The sequence below is a fragment of the Malania oleifera genome, chromosome 3 (genome assembly GCF_029873635.1).
Source record: "Malania oleifera isolate guangnan ecotype guangnan chromosome 3, ASM2987363v1, whole genome shotgun sequence".
Lineage (NCBI taxonomy): Eukaryota > Viridiplantae > Streptophyta > Magnoliopsida > Santalales > Ximeniaceae > Malania > Malania oleifera.
This window is the reverse complement of record NC_080419.1, coordinates 28,064,333-28,085,268: the sequence shown is the minus strand read 5'-3', so window position 1 is coordinate 28,085,268 and position 20,936 is coordinate 28,064,333. Positions and strand designations below refer to the sequence as shown.

General features: G+C 30.0%; 1 protein-coding gene across 1 annotated transcript; it reads left to right on the top strand.

Moving 5' to 3' along the window:
* The first annotated feature begins 13,247 nt into the window (after positions 1-13,247).
* Positions 13,248-20,671, top strand: LOC131151228 (beta-D-xylosidase 1-like). The gene is made up of 7 exons (XM_058102482.1): positions 13,248-13,538; positions 15,448-15,738; positions 17,910-18,079; positions 18,191-18,288; positions 18,386-18,739; positions 19,263-19,685; positions 20,064-20,671. The coding sequence occupies exons 2-7, from the start codon at positions 15,472-15,474 to the stop codon at positions 20,669-20,671; spliced, it is 1,920 nt and encodes a 639-aa protein (XP_057958465.1). The 5' UTR covers positions 13,248-13,538; positions 15,448-15,471.
* Positions 20,672-20,936: the final 265 nt, after the last annotated feature.

Genomic DNA, 20,936 nt, shown 5'->3' with positions numbered 1-20,936 from the left:
TTTATTCTTTAACCAAATAATGCTTTTTTCATGTCCAAACTTTAATTTATGCAAATTATATTTTGTAAATTTTTTTTATCTAATTTTGATTGAATTTAATTTCTTTCAAACATATTTTGTCTTACCTTTAAATACAATGATATTTTTAATAAAATAATTTATTTTTAAAAATTTTATTAATTTATAATATAGGTGTAGGACATCATCATATCGATACATATGTATACTATTAGTTTATTTTAATTTTAAATCAAACAAAAAAATTTTCTTTTATGTTCCAAAAAAAATTATAAAATTTTTAAATAATTTAATCTAATTTTTATTGAATTATTTTATTTATAATTATTTGGTCTTACTTTCAAATGATAAGAATTTTTGTTTATGGTGTAAAATTTATTTCTTTATGAATGTTTAGTGTTGCTTTTAAAAGATAATATAATTTTGCTCACAAAATAATTAAGCCATTCTTAATTAGGTATATAATTTAGATATTAATTTTTATTAAGAATTTTTTCCTTATTTTTAAAAGATAATGATAGCTTTACCCACAAAATAATTTACATTATTTGCACTTTTTTATGGTATAGATTGATCTAGGATATTAAAAATTACGTTAAAACTAACTTAAATCCTTCTGAGTAAAATTTGTAAAATATTTCTATTGGGAGCTTTTAATAAATCCTATGAATTTGAAGCTTTTAAAAGTTAAAGGTAACTTTTCCCCCCACAATTATTCTATTCTATTGTTGCTAGTTTTTTTTTTTTTTTTCAAATATTACAAAATTATCAATATAATAATTACATTTCTTAAAAAAATATATGTCAATTTTAGTCATTTTAAATTCTTTGTAGCAGCTCCCTTTCCATAGGGACCAAACAATTTTTACAACAATCTCAATCAATTTCTTTGCATCATTTTTTTAAAGGTCATTTTAAAAATCAACAGGAGGGCCAAATTAAGCCTTCATTAGCATTGATCGAGTAAAATAAAGTCACTAAAATAAATTCCGATCCGTAAAGAAGTGAAATTTGTAGAATCTTTAATTAGCCCTACAATACTTTTTAAAAAAAAAGTTATTGTGATTCATGAATAACACGTGATCAATTGATGAACATATACATATACACACATTTGTGCACATACACACTATAACTCGATCTCCACACACCATAAGCAATTAAAAATTTAAATTTTCTTACCATACCTCTCTTAGTACTAGAAATTATTTAACCTTACTCTCTCTCTCTCCCTCCCCTTCATCGTCATCATCATCATCCTATGACCTCCATGGATTCGTGCTTCCTTGTGGAGAAGCTCGCGAGCCTTTTCCCTTTGCTTGTGACCCTTCAAGCGGTTTGATAAAGAACTTAATAGTTCGCAATGTCTAGCTACCAATTCACTTGCTACATCGGTTGACATTACGAGAAAATATAAAATGGTTGGTGATTTAGGCTAGGCATACCGCCACGCGAGTGGTGGTTGGAAGCACTTCACTGGATGTCCAACGTGGGTCTCTAGGGGTAAAAATAAATAGATCCCTCCAAAGGACTAAGGTGGTCCTCCTTTAAAACCCTCTCATCTAATAAAAATACACCAAACAATTAATAATTATCACACAGTAGGACTCATATATCCTTACTGGTTGATGTATTTTGATTAGATGAGAGGGCTTGATAGGAGGACCACGTTGGTCGATTCCTTAGAGCCAACAACTTCCCCCAAGTCATCACTATGGCTTCTTCCTTCGATAACTCCTAATGGGTAAAAATTGGAAGGGTGAAAATTAGCTTTTTGACAACATTTTTTCCTAGATTATTATTATTTTATTTTTCTTAATAAGTTGTGCCTAAGGAGATAAAAGATTCCAATAAGGAAAATGTTTTCAATTGTCACGTTATTGTTGGTTATTAAATATTAGGAAACATGATGTTTTGTTCCTTAAAAAGGAATTTTAAAGTTGATTTTAAATTAGGAAAGAACAATGTAATAGTTATGCGGGGTGTGACCCTGTTGGTAGAAATAAATTTTGTGTCATGCAAAGAGAGATAATTAAAAGAGCAATTACAGAAAAGAAAAATTTATAAAATAATTAAAATAATGAAAAATTATTATTGAAACTTTTATTGTATTTTTTTATTTTTTATTTTCACACACTTTATGGATTTTCTATGAATTTTAAGATTTTTCTATAAGTTTAGTTGAAAATTTCCTCTCTTTTTTTTGGAATTTTATTACATTTTTCATTGCATTTTTGGAATTTTGTACAATTATTTTAATCTTTCTTGTTTTTTCCCACAATATTATGTGTCAAAATTCTATAAATTTTATTTGTTTATAAATAATTTTAAAAAAAATTCTTCATTTCCAATATAAAAAATCCGTATTTACCAAACTTTTCTTCCTTCAAAATTTTTTACATTTTTTTATCTTTTGAAATTTTATTTGTCCTTGTATTTTCGTATTTTTGTATTTTATTTATTTTCTTCTTTTTCAATTTCAACATTTTATTTTTAATTTCTAAATTTTCTATCTTTTGGACTTCTTATATTTCTTTTTATTTGAAGAATAAAATTTTTATTTCCTTTTTCTTTGAACTTTCCTTACATATACGAGAACAAAATTTTATTTTATAATTATAATAATAAATAATAATTAGAAGGGAAAAAAACGAAGACATGCATGAAAGAGATGCAGGGTGGGCCCATCATTCCATGACTTGAATTAATTGAATTCATAAAAAAATTTTATTAATTATATGCCTTAGCAAAATCGAATCGAATTAAAGAGTATATCTGAAACTCATCTCACCGAATTTACTTTTGTTAATTCGTTTAATTGAAATTATGATGCATTTTAACTTTCCATATATATATAAATAAATGTATATTTATATTATATATAATATAAATATTTATATATTTATAATTTATATATTAATACATATATTGTAACGCTCCAACTTGGGTTTGTCGGGGAACACTACATCTTTTCTCCTTTATCTAGACCAGACAACAGGGAGACGGGCCTTATTGGACTAATGACTGGTCCAACAAACCAATATGTGTCATTTTCAGTGTGTTTTGTCCTTATTTATATATTTCTTGAGAAAATTTTTCAAAAGGTCATCATCCCAAGATTACTCCAAACCAAGCACGTTTAAGCGTGGAGGTCTTATGGGAAGACTCCCGAAAAGAAATGTGCACATTATTGATATACCTTTTTAAACCTTTCTTTCACGGAATATCACATATATATTTGATCGATTAATGTGATTAGCTGAAAAGTTTTCTTAAACTAAATCGATCACCGAACACTAAAATTCTTTAAAAACTAAATTGAATCGATCGATATTCAAATTTTAATTGTATCAATTTAACCGAACTTTTTCAAGTCGATGAATTCGGTTTTCACTGAATACTACTGAGTTTTACATGTCATCACATCCCATATAATAAAAAGGTAAAAGATATTGAGTTCTTTCAAAGTTTATGAAAAAAAACACAAACCTTACTTAAGTTTCACAAATTTACATAATTCTTTGAGGATTTATCAAAAATATTGTAAACTTCTCTTTATATTTGTCAAAAGAAAAGCATTGGCATAAAGGTCTGTGAGAGTTTGATTTTTAAAATTTTTAAAGAGGTTCGTATTTTTTTATTTTTTTTTTAACAAATCTTGGGAGTACATAGTATTTTTTAAACTAAAAAAGTTAGGGCCTATTAATTCTGGAAAATAATTCCATTTTTAATTTTTTAGCCTCCCAATTTCTTTTTTAAAAAAAAAAAGCTATTTTTTTGTAACATTTAATGAAATAAATGAATAATAATTAAAAGTTTTGACACTATTTGGTTGTGGACATAGTTCCTGTTTTTATTTTTTATTTTTCATATAATTATGAAAACGTCATCCTGTTTCCTATTTTCTAAATTTATATTAAAAAAGTTTAAAAAATATTTTTGCTATTATTATTATTATTTTTTTGATTTATAACTCTTATTTTCTGTATAGGGAATAAAATTTAGATATTAAACTTTGATTTTTGTGTTTTATGTCTTTAATTTTTTTCCAAATCCACAAAACTTTAGGCCTCATTTGTAACTTGGAAAATATGAGGGAAAGGAAAGAAAAATATAAAAGAATCTAATTTCTCACTTTTGATTATCAAGGAAATTAAAAAAGAAAAAAATTTATGTGAAATTAATGAACAAAAAATTGGTTTTATATAAACCATTCACGTTAAATTTTCCTTAATTTTTAATCATATTAGAATAAATTTTTATTTTTAATAGTATTTGATATAAAGAAAAAAATGCAATAGAAAATGAGTTTCATTCTCATCTTCCTTTCCTTTTCTTTCCCTACCTAAATCCTTGATCCAAACGGAACCTTAAAATAAAGTCTCAAAATATATAATTCCACACACTACTTATCGCAACGTCCCGAAGAAGGGACCGAAATGGCAAGGGATAATAAATATTGAAATTTGAATGCAGTCGCCATCTATTATTTATCTTAGTGCGGTTAGAACACCCATTTACTACTCATTGGTTGGTCTCTAGACTATTCCTAGGTGAAGGAACCAATAGTCTCAATCTGCTTTACTAGAATCGAGATCGGGAGTTTGGTTATGCAAGGAGAAGGTATCAACACCCCCTACACACCCATTCTAAAAACGATACCTAATTAATTATGAACTATCCCTAAATTGAATTTTAATGGTTTTTAATTAACTCTTTGAAAATAAACAGATAAATAAATAAATAAAAGTAAATAAATACATTAATTAATTAGAAAGGTAAATGAAAAATCATAGTGCGATTAAGAATGTCTAATAAGACCTCCAAATGAGAACCCCCCATAAAGCTAATACATGTGATGTGATACCCCGTGGAAGAAAGATTTAAAAAGGATTAGATGTTATTACCCATATCAATAAGGTGTATATTTCTTTTCGGAAGTCTTCCCATAAGAACTTCATGGTTAAGCATGCTTGATTTGGAGTAATCTTGGGTTGGATGACCTTCTGAGAAGTTTTCTTAAGAAGTGTGCGAGTGAGGGCAAAACACACTAAAGAAAACACGTATTGGTCTATGGGACCAGTCATTAGTCTGATAAGATCCACCCCTCTGTTATTTAGTTTAGGTGGAGGAGGAGAGACGCAGTGCTCCCTGACAAACTCAGGTTGGGGCATTACATGTAAGGTCTGAAATATCTCTTTACCCTTTTTGAAATCATTGGGACACACTCACACAAAAATAAGTAAAATCATCAAAAAGTATGATTAAAACTTCACCATATATATTTTTTTAAATCTTCGTAAAAATTCTTTGAAATTTTCCCACATTTTTCTAAACTTTATAGGATTTTTAAAAAGATTTTTCTTCCTTTTTTTGACCTTTTTTTTTTTTTAAATTTCAAGTCAAAATAACTCAAAATATTTTTCTTAACTTCAAAAATATTTTGTTCCAAAATTTTCCTGATTTTTTTTCCTTTTTTTTATTTTATGATTTTCCATTATTTTTCTCCAAATTAAAAAAAAAAACTAATTAAAAATAAATAAAGAAAATAAATAAATATATATTTTTAAAAAATAGTCTAAGAAAACATTAATTAATCCAAGCCCAAACATTCAGGCCACTAACTTAAATTTACTAACTTAACCCCTGAGTCCAAACTTAACCCAATTTAACCTAACTCAGGTTAGGTAAACATGTTTAGGCAATAAGAAAATGCAGGAAAATTTCATCAAACATAATATATTATTGACTCTATGAGTTCGATCTTTTTTTGACAATGACAAATCACTTTATTTCTTACATGTGCACTGAGTTTTTAAACAAGATCACTATTAGCACGCACGAATAGTAAGGACACAAAGAAGTCATAAGGACCCCAAAGATAAAAGCTTATATATGACATTTGAAGAGCACAAAGAATGAAGACCATATTTGTCAATTGTAATTGCATTCAAATTTTTGTTTTGGGTCTGTAATAATATGGTCTGTAATAATGCATTACATGCATGATAGGATTTAATGCCCAAAGGCCATAAACTGACCTTAGGTCCCCAAACACTTCATGAAAAATCCCCTAAGCTAAAATGTCATGCTTATACAAACATGGATAAAACTTATAAGGTCAAAGAAAGGCATTACATTGATTTTTCAAAAGTCTCGGTCGATCGTCCTCTTGGCGTTATAAACGCCTTAATCGACTGACCATGACAGAAGTCAAATGTTTGACTTGGCTCAGCCGACCGACCAATTTTTAAACTAAGCTTCCACGGTCGACTGACCATTAAAATTGACTTTTTCTAAATAACTGTATTTACAAGAGTTTCTTTAAACATCAGAATTGACAAACTTTAAAACTTCCAAAACATAACAGCTATTGGAATTGGTGTATTCCCAAGAGGGGGGTGAATTGAGTATTTAAAAAATTTTCTTCCTAGGTCAACTAACGAGTAGCAAGATAACATAACCTAGTGTCGTCTAAGAACCAATAACACAAATGAACTACTGAGCAAATATTTAACCTAATAAACCAATCTCGGTATTATCAATCATTCAATACATATTAGTAAAACTATTAGAGCAATAAATAATAACACATAGGTGCAAAAAATAAATTGCGAAAAAATAAAAGCTACACCAAATATGTTATCGGGGTTTGGCTAATATTGTCTATGTCCCCGCCTCAAACTCACAAGTAAGAGAATTCCACTATGGCTCGCTTAATGGGTGGAGCGGCACCTAATACAACACCTTACCAGGATGGTGCACCTAGTTCTCTTAACCGGGTCTGAACCAGTCTGGTGCTCTCCTAACCGGGTCTGAGCAAGTCCAAGACTATTCACATGGTCAGTCTCCCTCTTCCAACCATACGTCGGGAATACAATAATATTCAAATAAAATATTTTTCATACAACCAAAGTGTTATTAAAAAGCAGATGTGTACAACAATAAGCACAATGCCCTTACGTATGATATGAAATGAAACTCAATGTGACTATAGAAAACTTTTCAAAATATTTTGAAATCTTCAAAGACTAATGTATATGATAAAGCACTTCAAAGATTTAAACCCTAAAAATAATTTTATCCCAACAACAATTTTTTCAAATAAAGTGCAGGCGAACCTAGGGTTTTTGCTTTCAAATGATTTTTCTCAAAAATAATATATATGATCTTTGATAAAAATGTAATATGAAATATGTGCTTTCCAAAGATCTCAAGAACCCTCAAATGATATCTTCAAAATATATATATTAGAAATAAAGTGCAGGAGATTTAGGGTTCAAGCCTAGAAAAGATTTTGTAATAAATCCTAAATGAGCTTATGAATTTTTACAATGAATGTGCAAGAATTACAAGTAAGGATTTTTACTCCCAAAAATGTTTATCAACTGAGATATGTGGGAGAAACAATAAAATCACTCTAAAAAATATTTTTCAAAATTAAGATCAAAGAGAGAGTGAATGCCTTGAATAATCAATGCCCAAAATACGAATGCTCTCTTTTTAATAAATAATTTTTCAAAAGAATAGTAAAAAGAGAGTAAAAATTGAATGAAGAACAAAAATAATTTTGGGAGAATTTTCTCTCTAATCTCATTTTATAAAATGAATAATGGAGGGGGTATATATAGACTCAGGATGATTTTTTACCGTTAGGAACATATTAGAGATTTTTAGAAATATTTAATTCAAAATTAACCTCAATTATCGTGGTAAAAATATGTGAACCTGAGGGGTTCGATCGCCCAGTTCATAGGGTCGGTTGCCCGAACAGACTCATAGACAATATTGGATTCAATTGGCTAAGCAAGGCACCGATCAGCCGAGCCAAGGCAATTTCCCAATCGTTCGTACTTTCGGTCGCCTAGTGAGTAGTTCGGTTTGCCGAACCTCACAATTCGATCGCACGGGGTGATTTTGAACTATAAGTTTGAGCGCTCGTGTAGGTTGGAAAAAGTCAAGACTAGGGTTCGGTCGACCGTGGACAATAAGTTCAAATTTGGGTCGATCGCCCGAGCCAAGTCAACAATTTGACTTTAGGCTGGTTCAGTAGATTGACGCATTTATAACTGTAAGGTTCGGTCGCCTGAGGCTATTCAAAAATGTGCATTTAAGTCTTATTTAGCCCCTATGCTTTTTCAACCTTGTGTGAATAAGCTTGCAACAATTTAGTTAAAAGGTTTTGGTTGATTGAGGCTTTTTAACTAAGCTTCAAAGTTTAGTGTCAGTCGACTGAAGTCTGTCTATGATCTTTTGAATTCCCTACGGTCCATCTATGGTCATTATTGAGCTTTCATTCATACCATGCATGTCATGCATTATTACACACCAAATAGAAAGACTACATGCAATTACAAAGAGAAATAAATGTCTTCTTGTCTTCTTCTTCTTCTTCTTCTTCTTCTTCTTCTTCTTCTTTTGCTCCTCTGATCATGGAATATGTCAGGCAGTATGATCTTTATGTTTCTCAGGCTTCCAACAATCATCTTTCATGTGTGTGTTCTGTAATATTAACCTGTTCAAGTACTAAGCACACACATTAGTTCGAAGTGTTTTGTCAGCATCAAAACAAGGATCAGACTCAAAAAGTCAACAATACCTAATTACATCTCTAACTAGTACTATGCTAGTATTCATTAAACAACTGTTTCTCTTTCTAATCCCGCCCATGAGCTCTCTTACCTTGAGCTCCGGCATGCTCCTCACAGCTATCTTTAGGGTGAAAAATAATTGGGTGAGATGATGCTTAGTAAGTTAATGAGATTATATTAGTGTATAGCTAAGATGAGTTTTAATGCATCATAATCTTGTACCAGTAAACTTATAATTCAACATGGATTTGAAAAACTGTAAAACACACACACACACACACACACACACACACACATACACATACTTTCATTTATGTTTTTCCTGTAAATCATCATTTAGGCCTTCTAAAAGTGGCTCTCTTCACATAAATATAAGTATATATTTCTTTTACTCTAAAAAAACATCCCTTAGACCTGTTAAGTGTAAGTCACATTTACCCCCACAACTAAGCTGTGCGGTCCAAAAACTAAACTTAAGTGGTTGGCTGACCAACTAAATCAAACTACAACTATAAGTGAGATTTTCCCTATTAAATTTTGGTCCGAAACTAGGTGTACACTCACAAGAAATCCACTACTCTGTAAAATCATTTGTAAACAGTGTGATGCACTCTATAAATTATAAACTATAAGTCATAGTACTGAGCATCTGTAACCCTGTAATATCTGAGCCATAAAGATTTTTAAGACATATTAATATAATTTGTACAATAAAAATAGCATCATATAAATCTTATCATCACTCATTATAAAACATGTAATAAAAATAGCATTGTAAAATCTCATCATTGCTCATTTATAAAATATGTAATAAAAATAAACTTATGCCACACGATTTGTGTGTAAATAATTATTTATTATTAATAGAATATTATAATATTGTAAATTACCCAAGTGGATTAAAATACTTTCTTTAAAACAATAAACTTAGTTATATTTAATAAAAAAATTTGATATAATTAAAAGCACATACATTAATTTAACTCATGTATACTTTATAAAAATTGATATAATCCAATCTTCTTACTTTAATTCAAATTAGATATATTAAATAAAAGCTAATATAATCCAATCCCCTACTTTAATTTAAATCAGGTATATTAAATAAAACTGATATAATCCAATCCCCGTACTTTAATTTAAATAAGGTATATTTAATAAAAATTGATATCATCTAATCACTTTACTTTAATTTAAATCAGGTATATTAAATAACAAGTTAATATAATTCAATCCTCGTACTTTAATTTAAATAAGGTATATTTAATAAAAAATGATATAATCTAATCACCATACTTTAATTTAAATCAGGTATATTAAATAAAAAGTTTATATAATCCAACCCACTTACTTTAATTTAATTCAGGTATATTGAATAAAATAACTGATATAATCAAATTCAATTGAGTTCGAGAATATTTTATAAAAAAAAAAAAAAAACTAACATAATCAAATTTACTTACACTGAACTCCTCCTCTAATCATTTAAAGATGAATTTATATCTTTAAAAAATAAGATTGAAAAGAATGGAAAAGTAAGAATTTAAGTAAATAGAATTTTCCTTCCATCACAAAATCATTCTCTCACATTTCTTTCAACTATTCCTTGAAGTATTTTATGAAAAATGAACCGAGAACTCTCCTATTTATAGACAATTAGGGGGGAAATATTGTAATTTTGTATGTGGATGAAGAGAAATTGAATTTCTCGGAATTAATTAAGGGATTAGATAAGAGTGAGACGGGGGAGATTTTGAATTACAAGGGGGTGTTATGACACCCACCATCATTAATATATATATATATATATATATATATGCATATTATTTTATACCCTCAATACCTATGTATATATTTTTGGGGTTATTGCATTACCAATGAAAAAAATTATTGTACAAATTAATTTCAGCCAAACATGCATATAGGGCTAGGAAATTAACCAATCTAATTAAGCTAAAACTTTGCAATCAAATTATTAAAGGAAAGCAATGCTGCAGGTACAATAAAATAATGATCTAAAATGTGCAAATACATGAACACATGACTACTTGGCCCACTTCCATTCATTTTTTTTTTAAAAATTTTCCAATGTAAAAATGTATTTTCCTTTTCTCTACATTTTTTTTTTATTTTTTTGTATGAAATAAAAAAAAAATTCTTTTGTTTCCTTTGTTTTTGTAATTTAAGACCCCCAAACAAATTGGGTTGTCTACACTACCTTTTATATCTTTTTTTGAAAAGTTGGAAAACAAGTTATATTTTTTGTAATTATTTTAAAGTCTAGAAATTAAAAAAAATTAATTTTCACATAACTAAACAAACTCTCTATTTTGTATCTTTTTAATATTGGTCTTGTAAAACTGAAAAATAACGTAAATTTTTATATTTTTTAAAAATAAAAAAATAGAAAAAAAAAAATATTTTCCACAACTAAACAAACCCTTAATGTCTGAAAAACAATGAGTTAGACATTTACTAGGGAGAATGGTGAATATTTTCAATTTTTCAATTTCAAAATTTTAAATAATTACAAAAATGTTACCTTCTAATTTTCTAAATTTGTAAAGAAAATAGGAAATGAGGACAAGTGGAATAGGGTATCTCTGTTTACTGAAATATACTTAATAATTTATACCGGCTGTTGTTGTTTCCTTACCTATTATTACTTTTGCTTTAAGGCATTAATATTTTAACTTTTGTTGTTTCCTTACCTATTATTACTTTTGCTTTAAGGTATTAGTATTACTCTAAAGTAATATAGATAGTCTTTTAAACTTTAAAACTAAACCTTCTAAAGATACATATTCACCCACAGTCTCTTATTTCTTAATATAAAGAGGGCATTTGGTTCGTGATATCTTTCAAAATTTTTGTAAATATAATACTCATAACATCTCATTTTCGCATTTGTTTAAATTTAAGAATCTAGCATAATGGGAATGTTCGCGTTCTTAGAAACGAAAGAATATTTCTCATGAGACATGGAAATATTCTATTCCTGCTTTTCCCATTGGGTAATAGTGCAACTAATTTTCTTACTAAAGAAGGAGAAATGAGAAATAATGTAATTTATGAAAAACAACACCTTATATCATGTTATCTGAAAGACATTTTTCGGATGGATATAAGGGGTCTCACTTCCGTTCATCATTAGTTCAACCCTCGAGTTTTGCTTGGTGAATTTTGATTTGTTTATAATTGTTTTTGTCTCTATCTTCTTTGTTAGTTTTGTTTAGTTTTCTTATCTTGATTTGGTTAGTTACTGGTGGTGTTTTTGGGAGGGTTTTATTTTATTTTTCTGTAATCTTCCTTTTTCTTATCTTGTAACCACGGTATTCTTCTGCAAAAAGTGAGGGTTTATTAATAAATAAATAGAGGTGCCACCCTCTTTTAGTATTAAAAAAAAAAAAAAAAACAGGTTCATGGAAATCTCAATCCCATGAGAATCTTACTTTTTGGACCAAATTGTCTCACTATTTTGAATTTTGAACACTATTATTATACTTCAAATAAAAAACTATTAATAAAATAATTTTAATATTATTATTGTCTTATAATAATTTAATATAATAACTAATATTTAAACACTCCATTGCCTTCAATTATTTCGGTTAATTAATTATTAAGTGCTAAATTTTTTAAATTTTAAATTGTTAAAAAAGTTAAGGACAAAGATTTAATTAATTGTGTATTCTTAGTAGGTTTTTATGTTTAAAAATATAAATTTTTTTGTAAATATTTGTTACAGATATGTCAATGGTACAATGATAATCTTCTAAAACTATCTGTCAAAATTTCGATGTTGAATCAAACATTGAAATTGAAATGCAGTGCAAGCTCCACATCAATCAAGAAACATAAGTTTAGAATAAAAATTTGAAGTATGAATATAAAATGCTAATGTTAACAAGTATATCACCAGCATATTAGTCTATCGATTATCAGCAAGATGTAGGGTCCTTATTTTTAAATTTTTTATAATTTGTAAAAGTTATTTAACTTTTAAACTCTTTTGCTTATAAGTACTAACCTAATCGTTCTAAGTGGGAACAATTTTGAAAATTGTAACTAAGACTAACTTATATATTAGTATAATACGTAGCATTGATTAAATAAATTAAAATTTACAACTAAAACAAACTTAGACCCGTGTACCAGTGAAATTGTAAAAGCTTCAATTAGTGCTTCGATTCTTTTTTATTTAAAGTTATGATGATTAATTCTAGATATTAAGCTGTAACTTATGTATTATGCGACATATGGTATTAAAATTTAGATTAAAACAAACTTAGATCCGTGCACAAGTGAAATTGTAAAAGTTTTAATTAGTGCTTCGACCCCCTTTTTTTTTTTAAAGCTATGATGGTTTTTTTTTCATGCTAACCAATAGCATGTGAAAAATTGGCGAACGTATATATATAGAGGCAGCAGACAAAGACTCGATCTCCCACACGCTGCACGGTGATTTCAAATTTTGTTTCTTATACCATGCCTCATGGTAATAGTAATAATTCAACCTCGCTCTCTCTCTCTCTCTCCCTTCTCATCTTCTTCTTCTTCTTCTTCCATGGATTTTACCTTCCTTGCGGAGAAGCACGTGCGCCGTTTCCCTTCGCTTGCGATCCGAGAAATACTTTGACAAAGAACTTGACATTTTGCAACGTGGAGCTTCCAATTGAGGACAGAGCGAAGGACCTGCTCGCGCGATTGACCTTACCAGAAAAAATAAAATTGCTGGTGAGCAGTTCGGCAGCGGTGCCGAGGCTAGGCTTACCGGCGAACCAGTGGTGGTCGGAAGCACTTCACGGGGTGTCCAATGTGGGCCCCGGCACAAATTTCAAGGGCCAAATCTCGGCGGCCACCAGCTTCCCCCAAGTCATCACCACTGCTTCTTCCTTCAATTCCTCCTTGTGGCTCCTGATTGGACAGGTAAAAATAAAAGGAAAAAGCATTAACTTTTCAAATTTAACTCGCTAAGTGTCTCATATCAAAATATTGTTAGTTATTTTTGTATTCTAAGCCTAATAAACCCACACAATCACTATGCATATATCCTTCTCTTTTTTAAATATACTACGCTAATCAAAGCAGGCTAGCCAGCGGATTCTAAAAAATGAGAGCATTTGGCTCCTATAATATAAGTGAATGATAGCTAAATTGGTATCATGAGTTGTCGGTGAATGTTTTTAAAAATTTAATATTGCACGAGTTGAGTGCGGGCTACCCTCACTAATGAAAGGTCTTGGCCTGGCTAATTCTCAACTAGCTCTTAAGCATATTGTCTTTTGTTTGATTAGTCTTTTTATTTGTCTGACTTATGTTTCATAGTGTACTAATTATCAAAAAATTATGTTTGAGACCTTACAAAAAATATTTCATTAAGTGTGATTGTTTGAATTTTTTATTTTAAAAAAATTTCACAATGTTTGTCAATTTTCTTGAGACTTTTCAATTTTTGGGAACTTTATATTTTATTATTTTTTAGAAGTTTATTACAAAATTTTGTAATTTTTGAAATGTTTCACGTTTTTTTTGAATTATTTGGGTTTTTAAAAATTATATAAATTATTTTGTATTTTTTTAATTTTTTTATTTTCTACATTTTTACTTATTTTTTGGTATTTTTCAAAATTTTCCATTTTTCTATTTTTAATTCTTTTGCATTTCTATGTTTTTTTTTTTTTTTGGAATTTTTAAATTTGTTGATTTTATGTTTTAATTTTTAATTTTTTATATTTTTTTAATTTTCTGTTTCTTAGTTTCTACAGTTTTATTTTTATTTTCTGTTTTACATATTTTTGTACTCCCTGTATAGAATTTTCTATTTTTCAAAGAAGGCATTTATTTTTAATTTTTTATTCTCTAAACTTTCCTTAGTTTTGTTAGAAAAAGATTTTATCTTTTTTATATTTTCAATTTTTTCTGTTATTTATTTATATATTTTTGAGAAATTATTTTATCTTAAAATTGATTTTCTTTGCTTTTTTTTATTTTTTGGTTATTTTTCTGTGATTTCATTTCCTCCGGTATATGAAAATTCCTTTTTTCTTTGAAAATTTAAATTTGATTTTTTTGAAAGATATTTTTTTACAATTTGTTTCCTTTTTTACTTTTCAAAAAAATCTTTTTGCTTGTTTTTATTCAAGAAACACAACATAATAATAATAATAATAATAATAATATGGTCAACAAACCAATAACCAAGTAAACAGTTTTGCACATTAGTAATTAAATGTTGACACACCTTTGACCCTATCCAAACAAATTAAGAGAAAAGGAAGGAGAAGCGACCTTAATTTCCAAACTTCAATATGATTATCTCTGGTATTGGTATAGTTCTCTTCCTCCGGAAAAGCAAAGGTTAATGGTCTCATTAGAAAACCTTAAACCGCGTTTGACTGCAAAATGAAAACCTTCTTGACAATAAAATCTTTGTAGTATCTTGAGAGGACACACGGCGTGAATGAAATCTATATTTAGATTTAGGTGTAGATCCTATCCATTTTTTGTGTTTTCTTAAATTATTTTTGTGAATTTTTTTTTTTCCGTTTTTGGTTAAAAAGTCTAGTGCAATGGTTTTGCTCTAATTTTAATGAGATACTGTCTGCTTTGAGTAATCGGGCTTACGGTTTTTTCCTATTAAGCACGTACCATATAGTTGGAAATCGAATGTCTTTGTAAGTCATAGATCTTTCTAAACATATTTGATGTAGGACAACAACATACTAATTGAGCTTTGCACAAAGTTCACAATAATGAATATTTATTACCAATATTTCATTCAAATTTGCACAATCTAAACTTAAAAGCCTTGACTTGAAACTTTTTGTGAATGCAGGCCGTCTCAGATGAAGCGAGAGCCATGTATAATGTAGGACAGGCTGGTTTGACATATTGGAGTCCTAATGTGAACATTCTTAGAGACCCAAGGTGGGGTCGTTCACAAGAGACTCCCGGCGAAGATCCTCTTGTGGTCAGCACTTATGCAACCAGCTATGTTAAGGGATTACAGGACGTCGCTGGGCAAGGCAATGAGAACCGATTAAAGGTCGCTGCTTGTTGTAAGCACTACACAGCGTACGACCTTGACAAATGGAAAGCCGTTGATAGATTTCACTTCAATGCTGAGGTAAATTATTAATGCAATGCAAATTCGCTCTACTATTGAGAACTTAATTTTGCTTTATAGAGGTTAAAAGGAACACCCACATGTATGCAACGTGTACATTATCTTTTTATTTTTTCGGTAGTGTGGATTTTCCTTGTCTTTGGTACTCAGTGTCAGTGGTAGGGGTAAGCATAACTTGGGTTTAACAGAATCAACTGATCGAGGTCGGTCGGTTCGGTTTTAGATTTGGATAATTTCGGATATTCGATTTTCGGTTCGGATATGGGGAATCCTTAATTCGGTTAACCGAATTACCCGAATTACTTATTAATTAATAATTAAATATAAATTAGTAATATTAATATATGATATATGTTAAATCTCAAATGTTTAATCTTAAAATATCCTTTTTATCAATAAAATTAATAGTTAATTAAGATTAAATTGGTAAACCAAAAAACAAAATTTGCAATCATATTTTGTTTTTATAATTAATTTTAAATTTATTCGATCAAATTTGGTTAATCAAATTTTTTGAAAAATTGGTTTGGTCGGGTACAGTTCGGTTATAACAACTAATTTGGTCGGTTCGGCTAGTGATTAGTGTTAACTGAAAAATTTGGTTAATTCGGTTAATTAACCAAATTTAGCCGAATCGACCGTTTGCACACCCCTACTCAGTAGGCATTGAAGGGGGAAAAAGAAAATTTTATTAATTCATGAATGCAATTTCCTTTACTAGCTACAAGGACACATTACTACATGTTTGTTCCACAACCTTGAATTTAAAGAAATAATGTAGAAGTTATAGGTAAGTTTTGAGAAATATTATTTGGCTAATTTATTTATTATTGAAATTTTATTTTAATTTCAAACTTGTAAAAAATAAAATAAAAAATTATTGAAATAGTGAGAAGAAAAATGCAGACTAAAATTGCACCCATTTTAGTTAATAACACAAAATTTTCTCAACCATTTATTAAATAATTTTTGAATTTCTAGGTCAAACTAGATTTGTCTACCAAAACACTCAATAATAGGACTGCAAGGATGCCATATAATTTTTCTTAATTTAAATCGTATCAAAATAATTTAAAAAAATTTTTTAATAGCGGTATATAAAGAGAATATATAATAGCAAATGTATTTTTCTTTTTTTTTTTTCTCAAACAAAGTCATTAATCCAAACAGTGTTCAAAGACAAATTTTTCATGTTGTCTTTTTAAACAATTTACCACATTTTTTTTAGCATCACATTTAACATCTTTGAGCTAGCAACATTCTTGAAAACCTATCTTCCTTATATCAATAACAAATAGATCGTAATTTGATTAATTGTTTGTTCACCAAAAGGATTATTGGTTAAATATGACGGTAAGATTTTATAATAAAAAATGCACTCCAACTAAAAGATATTTTAGAACAAACAAAATTTTCTATGCATTTTAATAATAAGATAAATATTTTTTAAAAAGAATAAAATTGAACTGATTAGGTAAATTGTATTTAAGCTCACTTGAAATTTTATAATTATTATAAACTATATAATATTATTAAAATAAATAATAATCTAACTTTTAATAGATAAATATTAAAAATATAATCACACAATTGTATGTTCAACTCTCCAAGAATGTCCCTTGATTTGAACGCTCCTCACCCTATGTTTTCCCACATGCGATTTTCCTCTAACTATGTCTGAGAAATTGAATTTTGAACTTGCATTAAAATTTGTACGGTTTTGAAAAAAAATAAAATAGAGTACGAAATTGTATTAAATTTTTTTTTTTGTCCAATCTGTTATTCAAAATCTAATTTGTAAAGGGTCTTTGGCACGATTCATAACAATGAGTTTTTCTTATCTTCCTAGCGATTTGTTGAACCGCGAATAGATATTTTACCAATAATTTTTTGGACCTATACCAACAATCTAAACCCTTGGTAAAACCCTTTTTTCAATGAATTGTTAAAATCAAAAGAATGTTTGCACATAAGCACACCATAAATAGAGTACCTAAATGACACAATTTAAATTATTATGTCTTATGCCTACTTATGTCTTCATGTATATAAATCATGCTTTCTTTATACTTTTATCCTATGTAAATCGACTCATAAGTGAAATTCTTAACAATATTACTAGCTTTTAGATGCATAATATTGATTATGACTGAGCTAGCTTTGGGTTGCAGGTGAGCCAACAAGACTTGGACGAGACATATAATGTCCCGTTCAAAGCCTGCATAACGGAAGCCAATGTTGCTAGTGTCATGTGCTCTTATAATCAAGTTAATGGAAAGCCTACTTGTGCAGACCCTGACCTCCTTGGCAAGACCATTCGTGGTCAATGGAACCTTAGTGGGTAAATAGTAATCAACTAAACGGATGACTCTTAATTCACTCATCATCATCATCATCATCATCCTCCTTAACACCAATTTTGATTCTTAACCATTAATGATGGGTTGTGTAGGTACATTGTGTCCGATTGTGACTCAGTCGATGTCTTGTTTAAATATCAGAGATACACAAAAAGGCCTGAAGATGCTGCTGCCTTAACCATCAAGGCAGGCAAGTACCAATTTAACTTTCTTCTATAAGATCATCTAACTAGATTAGCTGATTGAACTGAATCATACTGATCATTGAATTTTTTGAGAACTACTAGGTTTGGATTTGAATTGTGGGTCTTTCCTAGCACGTTACACCGAAGCTGCTGTGAGGCAAGGCAAGCTAAATGAAAGGGACGTGAACACAGCCTTGACCAATACAATTAAGGTCCAAATGAGATTGGGCATGTTTGATGGTGACCCATCTTTGCAACAATCCTTTGGGCTACTAGGCCCAGCAAATGTGTGCACGAAGGCCCACCAAAAGTTGGCCCTTGAGGCAGCCCAACAAGGAATTGTCCTTCTTCAAAACCTAGGAAAATCATTGCCCTTATCAGCTTCCTGTCGGCCCACCGTGGCTGTCATTGGGCCTAACGCAAATGCTACTGTCACCATGATAGGAAACTATGCCGGTAAGTCACTATTTTTATAAGCGAGCCATGTGAGGTTCAAATTATTTAAACTCAAACTCACTTTATAACTCAACTCAAATTTACTAGAGTAGGGAGTGGAGTTTGAGTTTCAAAAGGCCACTCGAGTTTCATCCAACTTTCATAATTTTATTATTTTCATATTGTAGAATCAATATAATATATATTTAATATTTTATTTATATTATAAGTGTATTTAACATAATTTTAAAATCAAATCGTACTTAATCGAGTTGAGCTCAAGTCTTGAGAAACTACAATTGAGTCAAGCTTGAATGCAATACTTACGGAATAGAGCAAGTTTCGTTTAAGTTTCAAGCACCAAAATTTTTAATCAAATCGAGCTCAAAGTCTCACTACATTGACTTGGCTTAACTCAAAGACACATCTAACCAATAAATTTAATTATTATGGGCCTACAAAAGTGAGAAAAAGAGGCCCAAAAATTGTAAGCCTATATTAATCTCTTACTAGGTTTAAATTTTAAATAATTTTGGCGACGTAGGTGTTCCTTGTGGGTACATAAGCCCTCTACAAGGAATTGGCAATTACGTCAACACCACTTATGCACAAGGGTGCACAAATGTAGCATGCAGCGGCAAGCAAGACCAGCTATTTCTGGCGGCAGAGGCAGCAGCCCAACGGGCCGATGCCACAATTTTGGTAATGGGCCTAGACCAGTCCATTGAAGCAGAGGGCAGAGACAGGACTGTGCTCCTCTTACCTGGACGCCAACAAGAGCTCATTTCGAGAGTGGGCAAGGCCTCGAGAGGCCCAGCCATTTTAGTATTGATGTCTGGTGGCCCAATTGATATTTCGTTCGCGCAAAATATTGACGCTAATGTTGCTGCAATTTTATGGGCCGGGTACCCTGGTCAAGCCGGAGGTGCAGCGATTGCAGACGTTTTGTTTGGAAAAGTCAATCCAGGTATTTATTTGAGGGAAAATTTGATAAAAAAAAAATTGTATATTTTTCATTTTTTAATTCAAAAAATAAAAACTTGGTGTTTATATTCAAAGCTTGGTAAAGTTGATGATAACACAAGAAAATATTACGAATCTCATAACTCATAATTACTTATAACTTTTGTTTTGTATGTCAATCTCTCGACATACTAAAAGAACCTTATATAATTTTATAATATTAATTATAAAATAATAAAATAAAAAAACATTATTTAAAAATAAATAAAAAATATATAGCATAGATATTGCATATGCCATATGGCATGTTTTAAAGTTTTAAATCATGTAAATTGCTTTGTGGTTGAGGTTGATTTTTTTTTTTTTTTTTTTGGGGCTCTAGGGGGAAAGTTGCCCATGACATGGTATCCACAGAGCTACGTGGATAAGGTTCCAATGACTAACATGGCCATGAGACCTAACTCATCAACAGATTACCCGGGTCGGACTTACCGATTCTATGAAGGCGCTGCAGTGTATTGGTTTGGGGATGGACTCAGCTACACCAACTTCGAACACACCTTGGTTGGAGCCCCGACAACGCTTCAAGTGCCCATTTCTAATCTCCGCGCATTCAAAAACTCAACCTCATCAAGCAACGCTATTCGAGTCGCTCACACCAAATGTGAAGGACTCTCATTGCGCGTGCACGTTGACATAAGCAACACTGGATCCAGAGATGGGTCTCACACCCTCCTGCTATTCAACACGCCTCCTGTTCACAAACAGGCTCCTAAGAAACATTTGGTTGGTTTTAAGAAGGTCCACCTGGTGGCTGGGTCGAGAGGAGGAGTCATGATGGATGTTGATGTGTGCAAACATCTTAGCATTGTGGACGAATTCGGAATTCGAAGGGTCGTCATGGGCAAACATACCCTTCACATTGGTGATGACGGTCTTAAGCATGTCGTTTCCCTCCAAACAAGTTTAGAGGGAATGAAGCCTCTCTAATTTTGGAATGCTAATTGGTGCATGTATGTTGCACGTGATAATTATTTGTATGTGCATTAATATTTAATTTTTTAAATTAATTAATGTCAACATCACTGAGTGCATCATACAATTGCTTCTAGTAAAATCACAAATATGTATGAATAATGCTTATATTAGAATGGTAATGACATAGTACTAGCTATTAGAAGACTTGTTGATACAACAAGGCAATGGATAAATCATTATATATCGAGCAAAAATATGATTCTCATGCTTTTTGCTT